This window comes from Mixophyes fleayi, chromosome 6 (genome assembly GCF_038048845.1).
Source record: "Mixophyes fleayi isolate aMixFle1 chromosome 6, aMixFle1.hap1, whole genome shotgun sequence".
Taxonomy (NCBI): domain Eukaryota; kingdom Metazoa; phylum Chordata; class Amphibia; order Anura; family Limnodynastidae; genus Mixophyes; species Mixophyes fleayi.
The window spans coordinates 99,625,948-99,647,081 of NC_134407.1; the positions used below are offsets into that span (position 1 = coordinate 99,625,948).

Below are 21,134 nucleotides of genomic sequence, written 5' to 3' on the forward strand. Positions count from 1 at the left end.
GTTAAACGAAAAACAATTACAAAGCAAGTCCAAATGGACCTAAAAAAACAGACAAACAGGCCTGCCAGTGGTCATAGGGGAGGTACAGCCTTTCCGAGGGGGGTCCATAGCGGCACTACGCTGTGACTGCAAGAAGACCATGGGTATGGAAATCCACCTGTAAGCGGAGAGAGCAAAAACAACAACAAAAAAAAAAAAAAGAGAAAAAGGGGGGGCAAACAGAAACAGCAGACCTACGGCATGTAAACGATGCAATGAGAAATTAGGCAACATATGGACATTTCGGAGGGCTCGTCCCCGGGAAGGCATAGTTCCTCAGATGGCCTCCAGTAGGGGTGGCCATTAAACGATCAGGAACGGCTCACAGTTGCCCTGTACCAGATTGACCTTCTCTGGGTGGGAAGTTTCTCATCTCTAAAAGGCAGTCAGGGAGATAAATTACGAGGTCTTGCGAAAAGTGGAAGATTTCTGTACTGTGGACCATTCACCTCGCGGAACTCTTTGGGGCCGCGGATTTGTATCTTGGTTGCCCGAGTTAGATGATTGAGAGGCGCCCGGGGGGAGCTCGGGGGCAAGGCCTAAGCATTGTAGAAGAGCCTGAGCTCCGGGAGTGTGCGGGCGGAGATCTGTCGCTCCTGGTGCCAAAGGAACAGGCGGAAGGGGAAGCCCCAGCGATAACGGATATTATGATCTCGTAGAACCTGCGTTACCGGGGCGAGCTCCCGATGTCTGGCCAGAGTGGTCGGTGACAAGTCCTGAAAGATCTGTATGTTGTGACCCTCGAATGTTACGGTGTGTAATTTTCTGGCTCCGCCCAAGACCATCTCCTTGGTAGTATAGAAGTGAAGTCGTAAAATTACATCTCTAGGCTGGTTCTGGTCGGATGATCTGGGCTTTAGGGCCCTATGGGCTCTGTCCAGTAGTAAGTGGTCCTCCGGGGCCTCAGGAGCCAATTGGGAGAAAGGCTTCTTCAAGTATTGGTCCAGGTGTGCAGATTCGACCGTTTCCGGAATGCCCTTCAGACGCAGATTGTTCCGTCTCGCCCAATTGTCCATATCCTCTTGATGTTCCTGGACAGAAGTCAAGTCACTACGTAGGCACACAATGTCTTCCTCCATGCCTGTCTGGGAGGACACTACCGTCTCCAATCTTTGTTCAACTTGGTCAGTACGGGTTCCTATTGAAGCCACCTCCGTCCGTAATGAGTGGAGGGCAGCTTGCACTTCTGAGTGCACGGAAGATTTCAGTTCTTTCATTTCTTTGATTAACGTTAGGAAGTCCCGTCTGGTTATCGGGGACGTGTCATCTTCCTCTGAGTCAGATTCAGCAGAAGTATGAGGGGAACCCGTCCTCGACCGGTGTGGGGTTGAGGTTGATTGCTTCGAGAAGTATTGAGGGAGGCTTTTAGGGTGGGATTTCTTACTTCCCTTAGGCATTATGGAGGAGCCTCAAAGGCAGGACTTTCAAACAGTAAGAGGGGCAATATGTCCAATCCGGATAGTAGAGTAAATTACAATGGGTGGGCTCACATAGGGAAGAGAATTCACATGGGTCTGTGTAGAAACAGCATGAAAAAGACTCCCCCCCCCCTGTCAGCACTTTAGGGGGTTACAGGGTCATTGCGCACCCCTGGAACTCCGGGGTCGGCTCTAATAATAGGTAAAATACAAAATAGGCTAGGACTGTGGTAAATCAGGTAATGTGAAGCCTGTAGCCTTAGAAGAATCTCAGAATACTTGGAGTAAGCAGGCAGGGTGGGCAGAGATAGTGTAGTTGCCCCGTGTGTGGCAGGTTTTTCGCACTAACCTGACTCCTATGTGGTTGGGCACTGGCAATGGGTGGCGTCTCCGATCTCCTCGCTGGGTCCCTTGGTCCAGCGCCGCAGGGGGATCCACCTGCACCGCTGTTTGCAGACCGGAAGTGCGCCTGATGATTGGCTGCTGGCAGACCTCTGGTGGCGGGAGCCTCCGATCCTCAACTCACAGGTCCCAACAGAAGGCCCAGCGTCTTGGTGTGGTCCGCCCGACCGGAAGTTTCTGCGGCGGAACCGGAAGTGGAGGGGTCCGCCGGTCAAGTTTCAACCTGAGCCCCAGGTCTTCGCCGGAAGTAGGCCTCTGGTCCCCACTCACCTCCGTCCACAGGTCCCGCGATGCAGCACAGCCGCGCACCCGCTATCACCCCCGACCTCCGATGTCAGTGAATCCAGCTGGAGTATGAGTAGGCCGGCCTAGAGATGTGAGAGCCCGCCAGTCAGGTAGCGATGCTCGTGGCTTCAGTTTCTGCGGGGCTCGGTGGGCAGCGGGGCTCGGCGGGTAGTGGGGCACCGCCTGGGGGAGTCCCAATGGGATGTGTGGGGGCCTGTATGGGTGGCCAGGTGCCGGATAAGGCCGAGCGTGGCGGGAGCTAAATGCGGGGCTAATTGCGGGGCCACCGGGAATGCGAGAGGGGTGTCCAGCTGCCTCTGGGGTGTCCAGATCGGGTTCTCAGATTTTCTGGGTTAAATTAAATAGTTGTAACCCAAGTTATGCTGTAAAATCGGTGCCTGGACGCAGGAGCTGGTGTGATATGCGACCGTCCGAAATGGCTGCCCAGCCACGCCCCCTGTGGAAGCTTTTAATGATTGACTGTTAATGGAAATGACAACTTTTAGCTTTAATAAACTTAATGGGTATGAATAAGGTAGCAGGGATTCAGACCTTATGTTTATGCCATCAGCTATTCTGTGTCTGATAGAGGACTCAGGATTTGCAGCACAATCACGCATCTCCCAGCAGATGCATCCTTACCATAATCTCTGCTAAGGCACAAAACTGTTAGACAGTAGTTTGGTGGATATATGTTGACTTCCACTTCCTAAAGTTTAGAAAAACTCTGCTTTTCAAAAAAGTAATAAAAAAAAAAAAAAAAAAAAAAATCACCTGACCTGATTGGATGACGGATGACGATAACCACCAAGCTGGCAGAAAGGAGTGTTTTAGTAAGCTACCCCCAGCTCCAATTTATTACAAATACTTTAGAAAGGTTTATTGAAGGTAAATCAAGTTAAGCTACATTTGTGTAAAATCAGCATTACGTAGGCAGAAATAGATAAATGTGTAAGCTGTAGAGGGCAGGCAAACGTTTTTCCTAGCTGAGTAGCACAAATAAGGGGGACATCAAGCAGCAACTTGCCCGTAAAGAGCAGAATACAGCAGAAAGGCAGAATGAACTTCCCCTAATGCCACATCTCATAGGTTATAGGAAGGCCAAGTTAAACCCTGACATGGCATTAACCTTAATGTAATTGGGCCTAACTGAGATAAACGCCATGTCATATCCTCACAGTGAGAGTTAAGGGGACAGACCTAAACACTTTATTAACCTATTGTTATGTATGTTGATAAGATTGTTGGAGAGAGAAGGATCTGCAGCACTTAGACAGGTGTCTAACCATACAAACTCCTATGCCATCACTGCATGCTTTTACTTTTTACACAAATGTTATTTTTAGCTCAAACATGAACCCAGCAATACTTCTCTTCTAAACAGACTACCAGCACAGCAATTGTGGGAAGCAGAGATTCAGGTCTGAAATGGTATTCTGAGCAGATATGTTGAGGTGTGCCAGCATGTTCATGTTTTAAAAAGATTACATGCACTTGAAAGTTCTCTCCCAAAAATCTGCATTGCCCTCAGCCCAAGAAAAGGGACTATTTGTACAACCTCCTCCATTTTTTATCATGACAGTCACACATGACTAATTTCATACATACAAAAGCCACTCAATGATCATTTCACGGCTTAAAATAATATTTTGCCAATGCTCCAGCATATTTCTATTTTTCCCCCATTTCACAACTTTATATGGCTCAAACCCAAAGACTCAAATCTGAAACACAATTTTCATAAAATCTGCTTGCAAGCACTAGCCTGGCAAAGCTATAACTAGGAGAGAATTGTGAACATTAGCCACTATACAATAAAAAACTAAAAAGTAGTCATATACACCGATTACTGAAATATTAAGCTGTATTCTTAAGGGTATGCTTACTAAACAGCGAATTTGAACAAGTGGAGATGGTGCCTATAGTAACCAGACTCTAGCTGTCATTTATTTAGTACATTCTACAAAGTGACAGCTAGAATCTGATTGGTTGCTATAGTCAACATCTCCACTTTTTCAAACCTGCAATTTAGTAAATATAGACCTTAGTGTCTTGTTGAAATAGCCGAGATGCAAAGAGTATTTATTTTATTCAATGCTTTGGTATGAATGCTCCTTATAGATCAGTGTTGGCTAACCTGTGACACTCCAGGTGTTTGTGAAACTACAAGTCCCAGCATGCTTTGCCAATATATAACAGCTTATTGCTGAAAGGGTATGCTGGGACTTGTAGTTTCACAAGGTTAGCCAACACTGTTATAAATAGAAAGGGGGTGAGAAATCAATGGATTCTCTACTTGTACAGCAATGCTCCCAGTCAATCTGGAAGGTTATGAAATGCAGATTGATGAAGATCATGCAGAGGTTGACAAAATAATGTAGAATTTATTGACTAGCAGGGTCTTTAATGGTGCCAAGTAAAATGTGCATTTATTGACCTCAGTAGAAATTGCTCCAAAACGGGAGGTGCCAGCACTCTTTTCAGATGCATTGTCTACCTAGTTCCAAATACAGAAATTGAAAATAAAATAATAATCATTAACCGTATAATTCCCAAAGCATACATTGATTACAAAACAAGAACTTAAATGCTAGAGTCGACAATAAATTTAAAAGCTGGAAGGGGGTAACTAGAGCTTTTGACATTAAATGTGCAGTTAGATCTCCAACCTACGTACACACTACAGGCTTTTCAGCAGATTATCGTACCAATCATACAATAAACGAGGGTTCAGCCCGATATCGCATTAGTGTGTACATTGCAACGTCAAGCGATCATGTTTCAAAGTTCATCATATCGCTTCATTTGATTGTCCAACTGGACTAAAAACCTTGTTCGACGATGGAACAATGTCTTTCCAATTCTACAGTGTGTTTGTACTCACAATCGGGATCTCCATATAGTTTACAGCCATGATCATGGCAGATGAAGAGCACAGATCTGAGGGTAAATCTCCTAATACATGTATAGTGTTGTACACATGAATTGGCATGCTTATCGGGACTTTTTTTTTTTTCTTTCAGTTGTTTGCAAAATTGTTAGCGATATGGCATCGGGAGAAATTTTTGTACTGTGTAACCAGCCTTAGGCTGCACACCCTCCCTTCGATTTTGAGGGCCATGTTGGTTGATTTAAAACAAAATGACCCAAAGAATTGCTGTGTGGATGGGCCTAAGACAATCCATCACTTAGATCGCTAAGGGTACAATATTTTCAGTAAATTATGATTTGTATAATCAGACTGCACACTGCAAAGTTAGATCTGTTTAAGTAGGTAAGTAACATTGTTGACCAAAATAAATACAGGTCAAGTGGTGCCAAACAACCGTAATACTGCAAGTGTAGCCAACTATATGGTACTTTTATATGTTTTAATCAATACCTAGCACACAAAACATGGAGAGTCCATCGAGAATCAAACACACACACACACGACAATAAACCAGCTCCACTTTTGAGGAATTAACTGTGTTTTTTTGGGTTTTTTTTTATGCTTGTGACCAAACACACTTGTCCTGATTTTAACAAAAAGAAGAAAAAAAAACCCTGACCCGAACACTGGACTAGTGTCTTCTCTCAGAATAAGGACAAACAAAACAAAAAAAAAAATAGACGAATGGCTAAATTTAAAAATCATGACTTTACGTTTTTCCCTTTCCATTGACATAAACTCAACATGTATACATGTGACATCAAGTATACATACAGAAAACTCCCTACAACTGTCTTCAGTTTGAGCTCTTAAGGATATTGAAGTGTAAATATAAGCATTAACAAAGGAACCCACTGCAATTTCCCTGGTAGTCTAGTGGGTACAGGAGAAGCAAATATGCCCCAAAATCCTATTCATGGGTACTGGACTGCCCCAGTGCAACCCTGGTGATCCAGCTAAAGAGCAGAGGCCCCGGGAAGGATCCATGGCAGTAGGCCTCTCCAGTGGCAAGACTGGAGAGACAGCATCAACATCATAGAAGGGATTGCAGTAGTGCCAGAGACATTCAATTAAATATGGAAGGTGTAGACCAGGTGGCAGAATAAGCTCAAACAGCCACAGTTTAATTGGACACTGTAAGAATTTTTTAATATGCTTTTAGAACCACATAAAAAAACACAAAAAAACAAAAAAAAAACGGTGATTTTCAGTGTAGGTTTTCTGAATTAGCATATTTTGGTGTATATAGTTCTTTGAAAAAAACTCTTTACTATTCAGACTTCCCAACTTTCAACAAGACTTCAAATAGTGCTGCGTCAGCCTTTGAGGACAAAATAAAGGAGTAAATATCCCTACTATAGATGGCATCCCTGGTATAAATCACGATTTGTTACCTATCCTCATCAAGGCAATCGGGAGGTGGGGAGGGTGAGATGGGAGCAAGTTATGATGACCCCTTCAATGATCCCTCACACTATTCGTGTTGGGTATACCAGCCCTGAATGGCACTATAATGCTGATATGCAGCCTTTAATGTCACTGTGCTGATTACTATTAAGTTACAAATCTGTTGAGTTTACATAAATGTATGGAATTTTACCTTTTCAAAGCAGGGACCTTTTGCCTGCTTATAGTTTTAATGTCCTGCTGCATAAGAACGTTCTCACGGTCTGATTATGTCTTAGTGAGACAAGCTATGTTTAGTTAGTTAGATTCAATATGTATGTGTTATGTGTTTCTAAAATCAAGAAAAATACTTGATCGAATTTTTTTTTAAAATAATGCAAACCACATGCGGGGCCACAATGACGTGGCCGTGGCGCCGTTAAGCCCCGCCTCCTCCATTCACTTACCACCGCTGCCCAGGAATCAGGAGAATTGCCCTCTCTCCCGGGAGCCCGGGAGACTGACCCAGATTTCGGGAGTCTCCCGGATATTCCGGGAGAGTTGGCAAGTATGTGCTTACCTGAATTACATTATGTTGAAATTTCAAATTGGTGTACGGATATTAAATATGCCAACACGATTCAAAATATGTCCAACAGGGTGATGTACCACTGTCTTGTAAGATTTGTGATAACATTTAGAATTCACTGAAGGGAATAGCATTAAGTTTAAAGAACAATTAGAATCTCAAGCTTACATAGGAGGTCACACATTTAGGCTGGGTACACAATACAGGTTTTGCACCCAATTACCTTGCCAATCACACGATAAACAACGGTTAGGTCAGATATCGCATTGATGTGTACGCTTCAATGATCAAGTTTTGTCGTTCTAAAGCACATTGTACCGTTTGATTTTATAAATGAACTAAAAATCTCTGCACACGATGGCGAAGCCGGACAAATGTGGAAGTGTGTATGCGCTCATGACCAGCAGTGTAGGAAGATCTCCATAGGGTTTACAGAGTCACAATCTTTCAGCTGACGGTTATGACAGATGAAGAGCACAGATTTGAAGGTAAATCATGTAAAACATGTATAGTTTGTACATATAATATCGATATGCTGATTGGGACTTTCAGTCAATGGTAAAATCATTAATGATATTGCATCGGGAGAATTTTTCTGTAATGTGTTCCCAGCCTTACATGTGGTCAGGGCCAGACAGGAACTAAAAATCGGCCCTGGCATTTAAAGCACACAGGCCCACCGCGGTTGATGGGCAGGAAATAAACTGAGTGCTGCTGTTTCCACATCCTAGGCACATTATAACACCACAGTCCACTGTACTTATCTATCCATCAGGATGGGAACTTCCTGCAGAGTGAGCAGGGAAGCTATTAGTCTTATGAGATTTCCAATCTTGTGAGACTTAGAGCTCATCGGCTTGTTCTGCTGGCTGTGTCCTATCCCTATAGCTAACAGCTCCCTCCTGCTAACCAGAGCTGGTTTAAGGCTCGGGGGGCCCAGGGTATTTAAGACAGGGGGGCCCCTATTATGTAACATGGTTACCATTTTAGACAAATACATAGGCAATACTGTGTGCACTACTGTTAGATGCACACAGCTCTGCCTTCACAAGCAATAATGTGTGAAGTGGGACATACCTCCCAACTGTCCTTGCAGTAGGACCAAATCCTGATTAAGCGAGGCAGTCACCCAAATTTATGACTGCCCCAACAGATTCAGGTTTTGGATGCTGGAATGTTGGATGCCCTATTTGGGAAAAAGAATGGGTACATGAAATTTAGAAAACTCCAACCAGCCCTGGTGTTAAATTAATAAAACCCACGTTTAATAATTAGGCCACTCTCCAGCTCCAACATTAAAATAATAGTATTCACATATGATAAATAGATCTATTTCCCTCCAAGCAGCCCTGGCATTAAATGAATAGCATTTACGTTTAATAAATATAACCATTTCCCACAACCATCCCTGGCATTAAATAATTCATATTCACATTTAACAATTACCCCTCCTCCCCAAACTCAGCCCCACATTCAATCATTAGCCCCAAACCACCCAGCTTTAAATTAAGGGTCCCATCACCCCTGAAATAAAATAGCACCCATAAAATTACCCCCCCACCTACACAAATGGCCCACCCCTCTGTCCAGCAGCTTTAATCACACACACACACACATGCCCCACCCCTCTGTCCAGCAGCTTTAATCACACACACATGCCCCACCCCTCTGTCCAGGAGCTTTAGTCACACACACATGCCCCACCCCTCTGTCCAGCAGCTTTAATCACACACACATGCCCCACCCCTCTGTCCAGCAGCTTTAGTCACACACACATGCCCCACCCCTCTGTCCAGCAGCTTTAATTAGGATTTAGCCACTACTCTGTCTGATCTTCCTTAAATAGGACGTTTACATGTGTTCTTGGCATTCAATGCGCTCGCATGTGCGAAGGACCCCGCATCCTGTTGCTAGACAATGGAACGCTTCTTTCACTCACCTGTCGGTGCTCAGCTGTGTCTGACTGCATTGCTTAACCCTTCATAAGAAGATAACCATTCCAGTAGTTTGTTCACTTCAAATAATATTATTAGTTTAGTTTCCTAGTAAACATACTACAAAGTAAAGTAGCAGGGTGATACATACAGTACACACTCACTCTGGTTGTAATCAGGTAAGCAAAGATAGGCAGTGTCTCTCTCTAATATATATATATATATATATATATTATATACACACACACACTAAATTCAATGTTCAGTATTTAAGATGTTGCCGACATATGTTTCATTACAGTAAACCAGCCAATGTTTACATAATTATATTCAGTGAAAATGGAAATCAAAATTGCATTCTGCTGCATTTCTAATTTTCAAAATGTAAAATGAACTTATGTTAAAATACCAGTTCGGAGGCAGCTGTAATATCAGGATTAGTATTATTTTGCATTCCCTCAAAATGACAGCAAATCATGATAACTCAAATACTCCAGTACAACTGCACTATTTTGAATTCTAATGGTTCCATGCTGTACCAACAGTGGTGTCACATGATAACATGTGAACACCAGGTTAACTATAAAAGTACAACATTCATAAGAGCTGAAAATGTCCCTGCTCGGACATATGGGAATTCATGCAGCTTCTTCTGAGTGGAAGAGTTTGACAGTGGAGAAATTTTCACCTTCACTCCCAGTATTCTATCTGGGAAAACAGCACAATTCACACACTACTGTATGATACTACACTTCATCGAATATCAAAGAACTTTTTGCATAAATCTTCTAGCGCTGCCTTGCTTCAGACACCTGGTTCATCTCCAATGTAACTACATGGATTTACAAGTCCCTAGTAACATTAATTGGCAAGGTCACAAGATATGAATTTATGGTCTTTAATTGTTTTCCTATCCACTTACCCCAAAACCCAGTAATATTTTATGGATTTTCAATAAGTGTAAAAACGTTGAGGTGCCGCCACATCTACAAAACAAGCCCTTTGAATTTTGTGTGACCAAATAAATTTAACCATTCCAGGTGACACAACCAGGTCACTAAGAGACACATGGCATTCTTTGGCTCCTAGGTGTCCTTGTTTTCACCAACAGGATTACTTTTCTAAATTTCAGATTGCTGATGCACCTTCTTTATCAGGGTAAGTGGAAAAAGATCTATAGAACAGTTTTAGTTTTTTTGCATTTGTCACCTGGCATGAAGGTGGAGTACTAGTTTCCGGTTACCAAATCATGAAAAGAAACATTTCAATTTGTTGTTATCCTGGTTTCCTTAAATTTGTTCTCCACCTAAAATATGATGTATCAAAAATTATGGAATGTATACACATTCCAAGTGAAATAGAGTGCGCTATACTTCCTTTAATAATATGGTGTTCATTACCCAAAAAATATATATCATAAAGAGTAGAAGGTATTTTAACTTCCACAATGTCCTAGTCAAGCCTCTGTGTAATTGATTTTGTCAGAGCAAGGTACAGTACCTCTCTCTGATGCTTGCGCAAACCTGTTCAATCTGTTAGAGTACATAAAACTACCTGGGACAACTGTACTACAGCCATTTGCTAGGACACTAAAGTATTTACATTATTATATATGACAGTCAGTAGACTGGTTTTGGAGAACCCCCTTCCTTTCACTGCCATCATGTGACCATCAAGGAGGTTAGTGACTGATTGGCTCTCATTCAAAGATCAGGTTACATTCTCAGGGGAAGAAACAGAAATATTTGTTTGTGTTTTTACAGTGGTAGCTTTAGGGAACAGATATTATTACTTCCACTGTTTAACCTTTGCTTTATAAATAATAAGGTGTCTGGATTGAAACCTGTAGTCACATACCCCTCTCTTTCACCAAACATATCAGTGTCTTTGCAAATACGAAGCATTGCAACTCTACACATGGTGAAATATTAGTAGAAGATGGAAATTTGCAACTTAGGGGCACATTTATCTTTCATCAGCAAAAATGAGAAATAGTTATCAATCCTTATCGCATGGATAAGGATTGAACTATTTCTCAAATTTATGAACAATGATTTGAACATCATGTAGGTGCACCTACTTAGTTATATGTTCTAATTGGCACTAAGATCTCCAACATGTGGTTATAATGTGTATACCATTTTATGTGGATTTTAGAATTTTTTAATAAATACCCTTTTCTATTGTTTCACCGTGCATGAGTGCTTTGTGGCAGACTTGGTTACCTATCGTATCTTTCTGAGTGTTTATATCTATTTTTTAGGGGTGCAGATCCCCAGCGTTGGTACCTTGTCTGAGCAGTCATTTTTAGTGCTGGAATCTGTTTTCATAATTGTGAACATTTTTGGAAGGCTATAATGTCAGCACTTACAGCTACAGAGCCAGAAAGTCTCTGCTATAAGACATAACCAGCAAACTGATATGTAAAAAAAAACATTTAAAAAAAAATCACCTTTAGTCAGTATATGACTATTTTCCAAAGTGTTAACAAGTGTAGTCAATACTTCCAATATTTTAAACCATCAAAGTATAGCGCTTGCCATTTGTTTGTACAGAAGTGTTTTGGCATAATGGCAGGCACCGTTACATTATTTAAATAATAAGAAAAAGAAAACAAAACAGCAGGGACCACAAAGTACCTGCTCTGACCAGGTATGCTCCACATGTCATACCCATGCAGAGTTGCATACAGACACAGAAAAGTATGGAATCATACATATTCAACTCATTGTAAGTTCGATAAAGGCATTTATAAATATTTATACAATTATACATGTCTAAATAGTATTACCCACTAAACTGCTAATTCCCCTATGAGGACCGGGATAGGGGATCCCTGAAATACGTTTGTACGACATCATTTCCATGTACAAAATGGACAGACAATATTTGTTTTGCCGAATAAGAAGAAACGTCATGGTGGCCCCACACATTGGATAACTTCATTCTGGAACTATACCTCTACCAAGCCGCTAGACACGTAAATTTCAAAGAACCACTGGAATAGCATTGAACTTTATTAATTTGCATAACTGCATTATCCTAATTTTGTTATATCCAAACAATACATTTGAGATAAAAACAATATATAGATTCTGCATTTTTAGATGTTTTTGTGATGGCATATTTCTATATGTTTATTCGAAGTGAACCTAAAGAGTAAGTGAAGCCAGTATTTGGCATTAATATTTATTCAAGGCTTTGTGATACTAACCTTAATAATATACATTAAATAGCTGAAGGGTTTATACTTTGCAAAATAAGTCCACCATGTTTTCTTTGTCTCTTCTGCAACAAGTTAGTAGAGAAGTGCTTCTCTAACTAAATAAGCATATCATGACCAGCAGCTTGGCAGACTTGCTTTGCAGAAATGCACTGTGTGCAATGGTTGACTCATACACAGGGAAAGACTATATCAGTGATGGGCAACAGGCAGCCCACTGTGCCCTGCCCTCAGCTCCTTCCTGCATTGTCAGATTTGTTTGTTACAGCTGGCAACTCTTGCTTAAAATACCTACTGATATGTTATTACAGAGAGGTGTCTCTTTGATTAAATGTATTGGGATTTATTTTTATATACTTTTTATTTACTTTTTCAAACAATAAAACAACAATTCTCAGATGAGAAATGATATAAACAGATGAAGCACATTATACACTATATAAAGTGATGAGCTAGGATAAAAAAAAAGTGAATAAAGTGTATAAAAGAAGATTGACTTATAAAAGCAATTATTAGAATTATTGAGTATATATCGAAATACATATTAGATATAAATCAAGTATCAGACGACACAATAAACAATTCAGAACAATGTGCACAATACAACGAGTATCAGCAGAAGTGGAAGCCCGCCAGATCACTTCAGGTATTAAAAAAAGAACAAAACAAAACAAACAAAAGAAAAAACCAACCAACTAACATTTACACAACCAATATCAGGTTTATACAAAGAATTTATCAGTTAATATGTATCACCAGTGGAGGGGGAGGCTTAAGAAACATGAGAGAAAGTCATATGTATGGGAAGACATACTTTATAAGACAACCAAACAAATCATTGGGAAAACAGTAAAATATACTAAGTAATACAATAATACAGGGTCCAACACCCAGACTGTGAATAGGGTTTGTGTATGTACTGTTTAATTTATTGCTAAGATTAAGGGTAATGTGTGGCTCTCTAGAAGCCCCTGAAGTGTTTCAGATTGCCTATTACTGAACTAAAGACATCATATTCAGCTTTCCTTTTCCATAAAGACACTGTCCTAAAGATATGAGAGAAACTTCAAGGGGCATATTTAAGAAAGCACGATAGTGCTTTTACCGAGTAATTAAGGTGCCTCCGTGTCCTCCGCAAATTTATTAAGGGTGCATCGCAGCAGATATCATGGATATCTGCTGCTTTGCATTCCTCTTCGTTTTTGGGAGCAGTCACCATTCAACAGTATGGTGACTGCTCCCAGCTGCAATCTAACAAGTTCCGAAAAAAATTTTTTTTCGGAAACTTGTCTTGATAATGTACGCCAGGTGCAGCTGGCGTACATTATCAGAAATAAAAAAACCCAATGCTGTCAGCTCTGCTCCGAAGAGCAGAGCTGGACAGTGCATGTGTGGAGGGATCACATGATCCCTCCCTGTCACTCACCGCTCGCAGAATTGCAGACAGACCGGGATCTTTGTGGAACTGCACATGCGCAATGGAAAGAAGAAGAGGAACGAAGATGACGTGAAGGAGATCCTAGAGACAGCGCGTCCCGAAGAGGGGGGTAAGTGTGATTTTTTTTGATTTTTTTTATCACAGAAACAGCAGTTTTTCGGAACTGCTGTTTCGGTGTTCCATTTTTAATAAATTTGAGAAATAGATCAAACCTTATCCATGCGATAAGGATTGATAACTATTTCTCATTTCTGCCGATGAATGATAAATGTGCCCCCAAATGTCTAATGAAGCTTGGAGGTAAAAAGGAAACTTTTTAAAGTTGCACCACAACCTACATACAAAATTTTACTAAGGATCCCTCTCCCTAATCAGAACCCAGGACCTGCAACAGGCCACACGTTTTCCAGGGGCTCTGCTCAAATCTGGCAAATCAATGTAGTTACCTAACTAAATTTTAAATAGCAGCAGATGGGGGTGTTCATGAAAACACCAATCACAAAACACAGTCTCTTGACTGAAGCTTGTGATTGGTCCTTCTGCTCACAGACCCCACCCTGATATTCAGTCCGGTCTGTAAGAGGAATGGAGGAGCCCCAGGAAAAAGAGCTTCAGAGAGAAGCACCTATGTAAAATATTTTTCAAGATTGTAGCTTTTAAAGAGCTACAGTGGAATATCGGGTTAGCAAGGAACAATGCATTTTACCTTTATGGTTCATATCTGAATAGGTGAGCTTTGGGTTTTAGTGGTCTCTTAACTGTCCATTTACTTGTTTGCAAGATACATAAAAGATTACCTTTGAAAGAGACAGGTCACTCAGCTAATGTGAATTTGATTTGAAATGTGTGTTTCCAAAAAGGGAATTGTATTAAGTTTGTAGTATGATCATATGGGGACAATTCAATTTGGGCCTATTATTCCAGGAATAATGCAGCCTGCACAGTATTACCATTAGTACGGTCATTTTAACGCTGATTTTTGCTCGCACCTCTCAGGGCCGCAAGTAAAAATCTGGGTTAAAATTACCATATTAAAAAAGGTAAGAATTGAATCTGCCCCTATACATGTATGAAAGTGTATTAAAACCTATACAGATATTGCATAGGAAATTTACTGACTACATTACAAAATATCAAATGGATGTAACAATACGGTAACCTGTACTTTAAGATATTTGTAAAGGTTATTTTTAGGAAGTGATTTTGTGAGACTTAACTTGAATTGGAAGTTTAACAAATTATGTGATTATCATCAAAAGCTATTTATATAGCGCCACTAATTCCGCAACGCTGTACACAGAGAACTCACTCACATCAGTTTCTGCCCCATTGGAGCTTATAGTCTAAATTCCCTAACATACACACAGACAGACAGACTAGGGTCAATTTGATAGCAGACAATTAACCTACTACGTTTTTCGAGTGTAGGAGGAAACCAGAGCACCCAGAGGAAACCCACGAAAACACAGGGAGAACATACAAACTCCCCAGAGAATTATAAATCTCTAATATTGTGGATTTTACTAGAAATATTAAATATTTTCTATATCATCTGTTCATCTTCTCTTACTGTACCCATTGATTAGATGAGTACTTTAATAACTAGTTATTGACTATTTGTATTTTACCTTCCTCATAAGCTGCATAACCAATTAGGTTTCTTTAGTTCTCCTGCTCATTATGTTGAATTTTACATAATTGATCAAAATAGTACAAGATTTGATGAATAATAGCAATTGCAATAAACACGCTACAGATGACAGGAGCAAAACTATTTTTAAGACTTTCTTTTATAGGATTTATTCTGGTAGAGAAGTGTCAGCAGACATATATACAATACTTTGTGGGTGAAGAAATGACAGGGAGGAATGTATTGTGCTTTGATTCGTTTTCTATAATACAAATTGCAAAAGAAACTTGTATGTGTAAAATATGTCAATAAGAGTGTGCTTCTGCAGATCAGTGACTTTCATCAAATTCAATTAAAGTTAATGCAAATTAAAATAAATACAATAGTAATGTAAGTGTTATATTGAAAGTGACTCAGAAACTGTAAGGTTAGAGCTTGCTTTCAACAAATCAGTTACAGGAAGAGGATTAGGTCACCCACAATTTTAGAATACTTGAATCAGATGCTGCAGAACCTCTCAGAAAAGCAATGCAAGTCTTTGGAGCTCTGCTCCTTGAAAGTTCAATTTATTTATTTTAACACTTTGACCAAGAAAAAAAAAAGACGATATAGTACTCATTAAATCAACATTGAGCTTCCTGAGAGGTTCATGAACTGCAGCTGCAAACATTTCTACATGACTAATATAAAGAACAAATATCATTAGTAATGTACTTAATGTAGTGGAATTACATATTTTAGATTCTAAGAAAGTGTTATTTAAATGATTAAGTGTACTGCAACTGTGGAATCAATAATGTTTACAGTTCCATATTATCACAGTTTCTGAACCAAAGTTGTCAACAGAAGGATTTTTACAAACTCAAGACCCCCCCTCCCTGCCCAATTCCCATAGGCAGATGCCCCGTGGCTCACCTGCAGTGTCTCCAGATCCCAAGCCATTCAAGTAGAGGATGGATAACAGATGGGGTTCCGTTTTCTCCAGAGCAACACGCAGGTCTTGAAAGTGGTCCTTCTCCTTGACAAGCAGCATCTTTAGCAAGAGGTCCACTTTGTCCTGATCAGAAGGACAACTGCTGTCCAGCTCCTGTCTGTCCCTGATGGTGAGGGTGCCAGACTCCTCCAGGAGGTTTAGCAACCTGTCTGCATCACTAATAGAGTCGACCAGGTTTTGGTGACACTGTTGCAGTAACTCCCTGTGTTTGGGCTCCATCATAAACAAGAGGGAGCTTGAGAACAACTAACTCTCAGTAGCTCCCTCTCCCACCCCTGCAAGTCTGTGGTCTTTACGAATAGTCCTCGGGAGTTACAGGCCCAGCAGGAACCTCCAGTTTCCAGCCTGCATAGAAGCTGAACACAAGCCTGCCCTGCTGCACCCTCTGCCTGCACACAGATTGCAAGCAGCAGCCATATTGCTCAGCTGGGTAAAGCTACAAGGCTGCATGCTGTGCCTCACCTCAAAACCTTCTTATTGCTGTTCTCCCTCCTTCCCTGTAAAGTGTTTCTAGTCAGCAACTGCAAGAAGAGGAAAAGAAGGCTCTCCGCTCCCTCCTCCTCCTCCCCCCAGCATATATCAGGATCTGTTTCCTGCTACATGACTGAAGTGCTGAGCTGAACTCCCGTCTCCCTTTCTCACTCTCCGTTGTTGAAAATGCTCTATCCCTTTCCCCCCCCCCCTTAATTTACTGCTCTAAAAACTCCTGAGATCTTTCTCTTTTACCTATAACAGTAACAATGTGACTCTTTAAGAGTGGGATTTTTTTCTACTCTTTCCTCCCGTGTCTCCTCCTCTCTCTGTCTTTCTGTAACTTCCTCCTCTTTTCCTTCAGTCCCTCCCCTTCTCTGTCTCTCTCTGTCTCTCTCTGTCTGTGGATATCTTTGGATAAGTATTATGACAGATCTTTTTTATGTATTTGACCATTGTATAGCTGAAGCCTTGATAAATAAATATACATCGGCTAAATCATATTTACTACTTTATGTCAGAAGACATTGAATATAGGGCATCCGAAAAAGTCTAAAATCAAATAGAGTTTACAATAGAGGTAAAGCATGGATTAGTTAATGGGTAGTGAATAGGTGGACAATGTTTCATCGACGCTGGTAAATGCACTTTGAGTAAGATGTTATCGATTCTGTCTATGATTCAAAACATGCAATATTCTCTTGCACTTTTAATTAGCAAATGTATTATAAGTTTAGTGTCTATATATTAAAAATGTACTTAGGTATTTTGAAAACATTGTGGGACTTGTTTACTAACTCAAATTGTGTACTAAATCAGACATTTAATTATATTGCTTAACTTGCACTAACAAAAAAAGTTTTTTTTGTTAGCTGTTGGCATCAGTACAAATGTTGCACCTAAATGCGATGTTAGTCAGTGAGCTTTGTATAGGACCTGTTTGCACCCATTGTGCTTGCCTTTGTGCCCAGTCATAATTGACTATTTTCATATATGGTATTGAATGCCCAATGCTCTGTTGCTCCCTCACGCATTGGTGAAGTTAGGTCAAAGCACAGTTTACTGTTCTATTTGGGCACATTGAACCCCTGATAAGGCCAGGACCTGCAGATCTGTGGGCATCCCAAGGCACCACTTCCCCTCTTTGGGTGAAATGCCCATCCTCCATCCCACTTCTTACCTTGGCAGGCTGGAAAGAAGGAGGTGGGAGGTGTTCGACATCTTCTGCTCCTTTTGGTCTACAACAGTTTGTTATTGCATTGCAGTTACTACTGCCTTTTAGTTTTAAACTAAATTAATGAGAGAAGATGGTTAAAAATGACCAAGTGGAATATTTTATTGCTAAAAAAAACATGAAATGCAAAATAAGATCAATTTAAAATCTGTAACATGTGTGTACATGTATATGTGAATTTATAAATCTTATGAAATATAGAGCAATAAGTACAAAAAGATGTTTATAGAGACCCCAATCTAGCAGAGTAAACTAAACAAATAGGGCCTCACAGCAAAGTCAAAGATCCTTACCATTAGACAGAACGGCTTTTAAAGAAAGCCAATGTATTGTATAGTCAGATGTATTAATCATTGCTGTTCCTTGCTCATATCCGAGCAGGGAAACAAGCACCGCTTCATAGTAGTTCTGATTTAGTGAAGCAGATGGTGCTGCCTGAACAGGTGAATTCGCTGTTTCAGGAAATATGTACATAGCTTTAAACAGGTGACTCCGCATTAAACTGGTAGGTCCTGGTATTGTTCAATACTGCGGTACTCAATGCAATCACTTCCTTAATGGTATGCCCAATATGGTTCTGAAGTAATAAAATTGTGCTAGTGTGCTACCACCGTCTGCTACAGTAATGGAAGACCACATTTCCAGTACAATGGTAACCACCAAGCACCAGCAAGTAAGATAGGAAAGCTATACTTATTCTTTATAATCCGTGAATGGCTCTGTCTTTTTTCAACCTTGATTCATCAGTAACTGCCCCAAATGCCCATATTTAAGGACGTCTCAAGAGACATATATACAGATATATTCCGATTTCTGGAGCACCAACTTCTAGTACTACTATTTACATGGAGGCCTTTTGAGTCATTTCTTTGGCCACTGTACTCAATGTAATTTTCTTTTTATTAGCAACAATAAACTACAGATATTTTATACCTGCCCTTCAAACCAATTAGGGCAGAACTGAGCAATGAAGCAAACACTACCCCATAAGGGTCCTTAAAGGGGGATTGTTGATGTTTGCTTTATGTCAAGGAAAAAAAGTTACAGTGAGAATTTTTCTATACTTTAACATCTAAAACAGCCAATATAACAATGAACCATATCAAAAAAATATATAATAGTTTTGAGGAGAAAAAACTAAACTAAAGTGCTATAAAAATCTGTTTCTAAAGCTGGACCACAGATCAAAGGTTCTGCTGTCCAAATCTTGCTTCCTTAACAGTCCTAATAAAAGGTTGTGGCTGATAACAACTAATACACTTCAGCGGCGTCAATATCTGCATTCTGGATGTGGCTATAATCATTGAGGTGTGAACTCTGATTGAGTTTTGAACATCTTTCTCTTGTAAAATGTAGTATTCATAGATACTACTTAAGAATCCTTTTGTGCTGGGATTTTGAAAAGTAATAACCCTGTTCACTCAGGAGTGACAAAATGACAAGGCAGGAGGTAGGTCTGACACCATGCACTACTGTTGCAAAATGGGACCTCCTTGCTGCTGAGGAGAGTCCCCAAGTAAGATGTATTTTTGTAACCACTTTTAGAAGTAGGATTAATCTCAGTACTTTTATTCTGTTTTTAGAGTCCTTTGTGCCCTTTAGCTCTAACCCAAATATAAATGGACCTTTGAATAGACCCCACTATTTGCTTGCAGCCTTTGCAGACAATATTTTATTTATACAAAAGCAATAAGATTATCTCCCGCACAAGAAAATTTCTTTGAGAAGGCACCAATATCTTAATATATTAGGTATGTTTTATGAATCAAATTCAAATAAATAAAGAGTATATGCAGCTGGTTTTAGGATAGTATTAGCAAAGGTAATATTGAAATAGCTAATAAATAGTTACAATAAACAAAAAAGGGAAAAAGTACTAATTTAAGGTAGACGCACCTAAAATATGAATTCTAAATCGGACGAAATGAGGAACCTCTTCATAAATTCATATAAGCCTAAAGAGTGGATAGAAAAATAAACTGACACCACACATAAGAACAAAATTTATTGATATGCGTTAAAATTAAATAACTGGTTAAAAAGCAAAATATTAAAAATTCGGAGTCTGGAGCAGGCTCAGATATATGGACATGTGAATATAATAAATTATAGATTAATCCCTAGTATAATGAATTGTAGGGATGGGGCATGAGATGGGTATGATGAATCTATATATAATCAGGATATCTCTATCTAAATCTTCTTAAAGATATAATAATATTGTTGTCTATGGGTATCGTTATATTAGAAAAATTAGTTCCTGTATGATCCCATGAATAAGTTAATATATAATATTAAGATACTGTCACAAGCCGCGGCGGTACTCACAGCCGCCGCGGCTCGCTTACTGTGCCCACTGGCGTCCCGGCCGTCACCTTGACGCCCGGGACGTCACTTCCGGATCCTGGCCGACCGTTGCCAAGGCAACGGTCGGAAGCTTTGTGTTCTGCGCTGCGTCCCAGCAGCGAAGGAAGCCGGGCGCGCATGCGCAGCAGTTCAAAAACCTGTGGCTTGATTAAACAAGCCTTGCTCTAGTCTGTGGGCTAATTAATGTTTTGGTGCAGTTAATCATGCAGGGGGCTGTGAGTGATTCAGAGCTAGGCTCTGATTGGTGGCCAAAGGTATTTAAGTGTCACTCACCAGACTGTGAGTGCTTCTTCCCGTGTGTTTAGGAACCGTGGCCGTCCACCATCCTGAGGGTCTGCGCATGCGCAGCTCTTTCAAAACCTTCAGTACCTGTTCCTTTAACTTAATTGGCTGATCAGGCAACACTCCCTATTTAAAGCACCTGCTGTCCATACCTCGTTGCCTGATCTTGGAGTCTCATTCCCCATGAGCCTCTGAAGGTGTTCCTGTGTTTCCTCGTGTATTCAGCGCTGCTGATTCCTGTGGTTTCCAGACCACTTCTACTCCTGTGGTTTCCAGACCACTTCAACTCTGCTGTGTTTCATCGTGACTGTTAGCTGATTCCTATTCGCTGCCTCCGTGCACTACAGTCTTCAGACCACTTCAACTCTGCTATGTTTCATCGTGACTGTTAGCTGATTCCTATCCGCTGCCTCCGTGCACTACAGTCTTCAGACCACTTCAACTCTCCTGTGTTTCATCGTGACTGTTAGCTGATTCCTATCTGCTGCCTCCGTGCGCTACCGTCTTCAG

At 40.5% G+C, this 21,134-nt stretch overlaps 2 protein-coding genes across 4 annotated transcripts in view; both read right to left on the reverse strand.

The window, feature by feature from the left end:
* DLG5 (discs large MAGUK scaffold protein 5) overlaps positions 1-17,067 on the reverse strand; it is a 159,790-nt gene extending 142,723 nt beyond the window's left edge. For all 3 annotated transcript variants that reach the window (XM_075217086.1, XM_075217087.1, XM_075217085.1), the window contains exon 1: positions 16,192-17,067. In XM_075217086.1, coding sequence (XP_075073187.1) covers positions 16,192-16,492 — 301 coding nt within the window. In that variant the 5' untranslated portion in view covers positions 16,493-17,067. The remainder of the gene's footprint in view (positions 1-16,191) is intronic.
* The window catches only part of POLR3A (RNA polymerase III subunit A), a 614,347-nt gene that overhangs the window by 347,038 nt on the left and 246,175 nt on the right, over positions 1-21,134 (reverse strand). The gene's annotated exons all lie outside the window — the stretch shown is intronic.